General features: G+C 40.3%; 1 protein-coding gene across 5 annotated transcripts in view; it reads left to right on the plus strand.

Moving 5' to 3' along the window:
• The window catches only part of USP16 (ubiquitin specific peptidase 16), a 29,974-nt gene extending 23,807 nt beyond the window's left edge, over positions 1 to 6,167 (plus strand). For all 5 annotated transcript variants that reach the window (XM_030806323.1, XM_030806326.1, XM_003263817.3 and 2 more), the window contains 4 exons: positions 406 to 500; positions 1,749 to 1,835; positions 5,478 to 5,634; positions 5,742 to 6,167. In XM_030806323.1, coding sequence (XP_030662183.1) covers positions 406 to 500; positions 1,749 to 1,835; positions 5,478 to 5,634; positions 5,742 to 5,863 — 461 coding nt within the window. In that variant the 3' untranslated portion in view covers positions 5,864 to 6,167. The remainder of the gene's footprint in view (positions 1 to 405; positions 501 to 1,748; positions 1,836 to 5,477; positions 5,635 to 5,741) is intronic.

Consider the following 6,167-nt stretch of genomic DNA (forward strand, 5'->3'; position numbering starts at 1 on the left):
GTGTGAGCCATAGCACCCAGCCTAAAAAATATTTTTTATAGATGAACATTTGCAAATGATTTGATGTGATGGAATATACTAGACTTTGAACCTCATTAACCAAAATATTGTGTCTCTCCACAGTAATTCAATTTTTCTCTGATTGTAATCATTCTCAGTTATTACTGTATTTTGATTTCATCAGTAAGAATTTATGGACATTTTTATCTCATGTATAAATACCTATAAAATATCTTTGATTTTGCCTCTTACTCCACAAATTCTACAATATTTGTAATCTAGTACTTCATAGAAGAAGTTTACTGATCCTTGCTTTAGATGTTTGAAATGATTTTATAGCAAATCTGAATGCTGTAGGGGTCTAAAATGATTTTCTCCCTGTTAAAAATTTCTTCTTTTCTTTAGGTGAAAGGAAGCATGTTTACACCAATGCCAAAAAGCAGATGCTAATTTCTCTTGCTCCTCCTGTTCTTACTCTTCATTTAAAGAGATTTCAGCAGGTACTCCTTGTTACCCAAAATTTGTTTTAAATATGTAACACCTACTTTATTACCTATTTTATTCATTACTGTCTCAACATATACTTTGTTTCTTTGGTTTTCTGTTGTTTCTTAACTCTAATGTCAATGAAGTCAGAAAGGGAAAAACATAGGGGCTAGGCAGAGGCGCATGTGAAGGTGGAGGCACAATCTCCTCAGATTTCCTAGAACTCATGTCCCTCTTTTTAGTACGATTGGCGTCTTACTTTTATTTCAGGTTAAAAAAAGAAAAAGACTGGTGTGTTACATATATCTCATGCTTAGGAATATTAGTGATTTTTTCTGTTTTGTGTGTGGCGTCTTGTTTTTATGGACCCTTGATAAAAAGACATTGTTGCTTTGGATTGTCATCATTTTGGTGACCTCGTCTTTTCTGGAAAACTTTTATAGCTGTATAACTTCTAAACTGTGTTGCAAATTCCGAAAGTACTTTCAGTATCTTCAGAACGTTTTTCCTCTTGTGGTTGGTATGGGCTTGACTAATTGGGTGGGCCTTTATGAACAATTCACTAAGCTTGGTTCGAGCATGAGGCTGAGAGCGTGTGTTTCACAGAAAAGTATTATGCTATCGCTGAGTTTTAAGCACTCAGAACCTGTGGTCTAATCTGGCATTTCTGGATGGCTGAAGCAGAAACATTGAGAATTTTCTCACGAGAAAAGTTTTTTTTCTTCTTTTTGAAATGGTCTTGTTCTGTCGCCCAGGCTGGTGTGCAATGACATGATCATGGCTCACTGAAGCTTTGACCTCCTGGTCTCAAGCGATCCTCCCACCTCAGCCTCTATAGCTGGGACTGTAGGTGGGACTATAGTAGCTGGGAATATAGGTGGCTACCACCATGTCCAGCTAATTTTTTTTTTGTAGAGACAGAGTCTCACAGTGTTGCCCAGGCTGGTCTCGAACTCCTGGTCTCAAGCGATCCTCCTGCTTCAGCTTCCCAGAGTGCTGAGATTACAGGCATGTGCCATCGTGTCCAGCTGGGGATAGCTTTCTTAATGTGTTGGTGTGTGTTTTTTTGTGTGATACATGTGTACTTAGCAAAAGCAAACCAACTTGGAATCAGTTAGTGGTCAGGAAGAATTGAGTCTCCAAAGAAAATTGAACTAGGACTTAATGTTGATACTCTTTTGGACATCAGAGGGGACTTCGGTTTACTTAACCTGTATTGCTTTTCCAGGAAAAGAAGTCAATCTGTTATGTTTCTCTTTTAGGCTGGTTTTAACCTACGCAAAGTTAACAAACACATAAAGTTTCCGGAAATCTTAGATTTGGCTCCTTTTTGCACCCTTAAATGTAAGGTAAGTCAAAGAGGTCTTTTTCGGGAAAGTCCTTTAAAGTCAAATCATAGCTTACCTAATGCTCCAGTAGCAACTCACTTAAGCATGAAGTTGATAACAATTATTGAGTAGTGTGGGTCTTTTATCATTGTACCTTTATAATTTGAAGATTAGTGATGAATCATTTTGAAGAATGGGTTATTTCAGTTCAGCGTTTGGAATCCCCTTTATTATGGCATACATTGTCTTGTGAGTGGAGGGCATAAAACTAAAGGTGAGCAGATCTATTAATGAATAATCTCAGTTTAATGTGGTTGAATGTTAAGGCTGGTGAACACAGATCAGGAGTGGTATACACTTAACCCAGCATGTTGGTGGCTCAGGAATGGCTTTGTAAAGTAAACCATGCCTCAACTATATTTAAAGAAGGAGTAAAAGTATGATGAATCAAGATGAAATGAGTGTTGCAGGCAGAAAGAACAGGAGGAGTAAAAACAGCAGTGTAAAATAGGATGGTGATTGCCAGAGACTGGTAACGTATGTAGTTCTAGAGTTTACAGTACAAGGTATAGGGAGAGTTGAGAAATGAAGCCAGAGAAGTGAGATAGGAATGAAGTTTTGGAGGGTTCTCATGGTGAGGAACTTGGACTTCATTAGGTATACAATGGGGAGCCCTGAGGAGTTTAAAGCATTGGGGTGGCATGGTCAGATCTTCATATGACGTAGGTTACTTGTTGATGTATGGAGGCTGAATTTTAGGAGGGAAAGACTAGAGGTGGGGAAATGAGTTCGGAGGCTGTTGTATTAATTCAGCCAGTAGTTTATGAGGGCTTAAAGTTGGGCAGGAGATGGGGAGATAGAAGGAATATTTCAGGAGGTAGAATTAACCAGACTTAATGATTGATTGGCACTGTAAGGTGAGGCAGAGGCCTTTTATAAGTGGATGTTGAGGGTGGCAGAGAAAGGGTTGAGGATGATTCCTGAGGCCTGGCTCGACAGATGGGAGTGCTGTAAATTGAAATAGGATATATAGGGAGAAAAGCAGGTTGAGAAAAGCAGGTAGAGAAAGGATAGTGTCTTAAGTTTTAGATACATTTGAGTGTCAGTTACCTTTGAGAAATTAATGTGCTTAGTCTAGAAAACATTTGGATATACATATCTGAGACCTACAGCAGAGAGGTTAGGATGGGCCCAGGGCAAAGATTTAGAAATCAGTACATATGTGGTGGTTTAAACTATGAGAAGATAGGATCCCATGTGTATAGAGTCTGAAGAGAGAAAAAGGAGATGGCCAATGACAGGACCTTCCTAAGTATCTGAGTGGAAGAGGCAAGGGTAGAAAGTGAGGACACCACAAAGGATCTCAAAGAATCTCCATGTTGAAGAATTCGGAGCTGGGCGTGGTGGCTTATGCCTGTAATGCGAACACTTTGGGAGGCCGAGGTGGGTGGATCACTTGAGGTGAGGAGTTTGAGACCAGCCTGGCCAGCATGGTGAAACCCTGTCTCTACTGAAAATACAAAAATTAGCCAGGCATGGTGGTGTGCGCCTGTAATCCCAGCTACTTGGGAGGCTGAGGCAGGAGAATTGCTGGAACCTCGGAGGCAGAGCTGCAGTGAGCCGAGATTGCGTCACTGCACTTCTGCCTAGGTGACAGAGCAAGAAACGCCCTCAAAAAAAAAAAGTCTGGGCCAGTTGCTGTGAAGGGCATAATGGAAGAGGCAGCTAAGGACAATTTATAAGATTATAGTCACATTGAGGACTATGACAAGGCACATGATCATTTATTATACTTTTGTTTCTTAGCAGTAGTGGCCTTCTGTGTTTGGGCATGGCAGGTACATTATAGGATTCAGGGTGAGGTTTTGTGATGAATTGGATAGGTGGCAAAGCTGGTGGTGAGTATTGAGAAGAGATTATTTGTAAGTGATACATGTGGTTGAAGTTCCCAAACTTCAATGTGTATTTGGGAATCAGACCTACAAATTTTGATTCTGTAGGTCTGGTATGGGATCAAAAATTCTGCATGTTTAATGTAAACTCTCAGGTGATGCTGATGCTGGCTGTTCATGGACCACATTTTGAATAGTGATGGTCTAGACTGCATATGGGAATTATATTAGTCAGTTTCCATGCTGCTGATAAAAGATATACTGGACAAGATATACTGGGCAAGACTGGGCAATTTACAAAAGAAAGAGGTTTATTGGTCTTACAGTTCCACATGGCTGGGGAGGCCTCACAATCATGGCAGAAAGCAAGGAGGAGCAAGTCACATCTTACATGGATGGCAGCAGGCAAAGCAAGAGCATGTGGAGGGAAACTCCCCCTCATGAAACCATCAGATCTCGTGAGGCTTATTCACTATCAAGAATAAGCATGGTAAAGACCTGCTCCCATGATTCAGTTACCTCCCAATGAGTACCCTCCCATGACATGTGGGAATTGTGGGGGCTACAACTCAAGATGAGATTTGGGTGAGGACACAGTCAAACTGTATCAGGAATGAAGCCAAAAGTCTTCATAGGCGAGGAGAATATGAGCATTGGAAATCCTGTTAAAGAGTACAGAATAGGTGAGATGAGACTTGAATAAAGAGAAGACTTGTGGACTAAGACTAAAAATAAGATTTATGTCCCTTGAGCTCAGGAGTTTGAGACCAGCCTGGGCAACATGCTGAAACCCCGTCTCCACAAAAAACTAATTTTGCAGGTCACAGTGGTGTGCACCTGTAGTCCCAGCTATTCCAGAGGCTGAGGCAGGAGGATCACTTGAGCCTAGGAGGCAGAGGTTGCATTGAGCTGAGATCACGCTCCAGCCTGGGTGACAGAGTGAGACCTTGTCTCAAAAAAAATTTTATGAAGTTGAACAATTCTGAGTGATGACAAGCCCAGACTCTAGTCCTGGGTGTGGTTGACTAAAATGGTATGGCATTTAAAGCCCTGTGAGGATCATAGATGGACGGAGAAGTACTAAGTTCTTCAGTGAATATGGAGGCACAGATTGGGAAGCTGAGTATAGACAGTACTACTGAAGGGCAGTGATGCCTGTTACGGACTTTTTACATGAGAACATAAATAGTTGTCTGAAAAGTGGCTCCTGGCCCAGAGAATGCCTGTTCCTGTTGCTAGCCCTATGGCATATGGAGTCCTGAAAGAATAAGCAGCCTGCACTCTCTGGTGGGGAAAGTGAACACTTGAGAGGTTGAATGTGCTTCTCACCAACTCCCTTAGGGACATTTAAAGATGTAAGGGGTAATTTTTGGCACAACCTAAAATACTGTTCTCTTCCTGTTCAGGGCTTACCGTTTTTTAAACAGGGTATTCAGAGTTGTTAACAGCTAGGGCTGTTAAGATATTTTGGAATTATCCTCAGGCTCCTAAAGAAACTGGCAAGTTGAATTCAGTTATTTGGTATCTGAGCCAGGTAACTGCACGAAGTGGCCTGTGGCTTACAGCTTTTCTAGCAGGGGAACAATGGTAAATTTATAATAAAAACAGAAGTGTCTCAGGCTGAGAAGAGGTATGGAGAAGAGTAGACTCATGAATGATTTCTGCACTCTCAAATGGTTAAAGATCCTTTGCATAGTGTAAACTTGTCTTGCCAATGACATCTGTGTAAATGGAACTAGAACTAACTTTTGGATTCTACTCATTTTTAAAGAATGTTGCAGAAGAAAATACAAGGGTACTCTATTCCTTATATGGAGTTGTTGAACACAGTGGTACTATGAGGTCGGGGCATTACACTGCCTATGCCAAGGCAAGAACTGCAAATAGTCATCTCTCTAATCTTGTTCTTCACGGTGATATTCCACAAGGTAAGATGTCTTGGAAAATTCAGGCACTCAGCAGATTATGGCAAAACCAAAAAGTAATCAACTTGAATCTTTCCATTTATGTTTGATTTTTCATTTCCTCTCGACAGATTTTGAAATGGAATCAAAAGGGCAGTGGTTTCACATCAGCGACACACATGTGCAAGCTGTGCCTACAACTAAAGTACTAAACTCACAAGCGTACCTCCTATTTTATGAGAGAATACTGTAATAATATCAAAAATACTTTTTCTGGAAACACATTTATGGCTTTTATAATGGCTGAAATAACAATAAAAAAGGTAAAGACTAATTAAAATCATGTTCACTTAACATTAAATACATGCCAGAAGAAATAGTTTATTTAAATATTGAAGGGAAAAACACCTAAAAATGTACAAAGGTTTTGTATTGTCATGGTGGTTTTTATTGCTGCTTTGTTTCTGGAAAGGAAATCCTGAATTACTTAAGTCCTCTGTGTTTAATATATCTGGGTGATGGATCACAACACATCAATAAACTGACTTACCCTAAAA

This window comes from Nomascus leucogenys, chromosome 25 (genome assembly GCF_006542625.1).
Source record: "Nomascus leucogenys isolate Asia chromosome 25, Asia_NLE_v1, whole genome shotgun sequence".
NCBI classification, from domain to species: Eukaryota; Metazoa; Chordata; class Mammalia; order Primates; family Hylobatidae; genus Nomascus; species Nomascus leucogenys.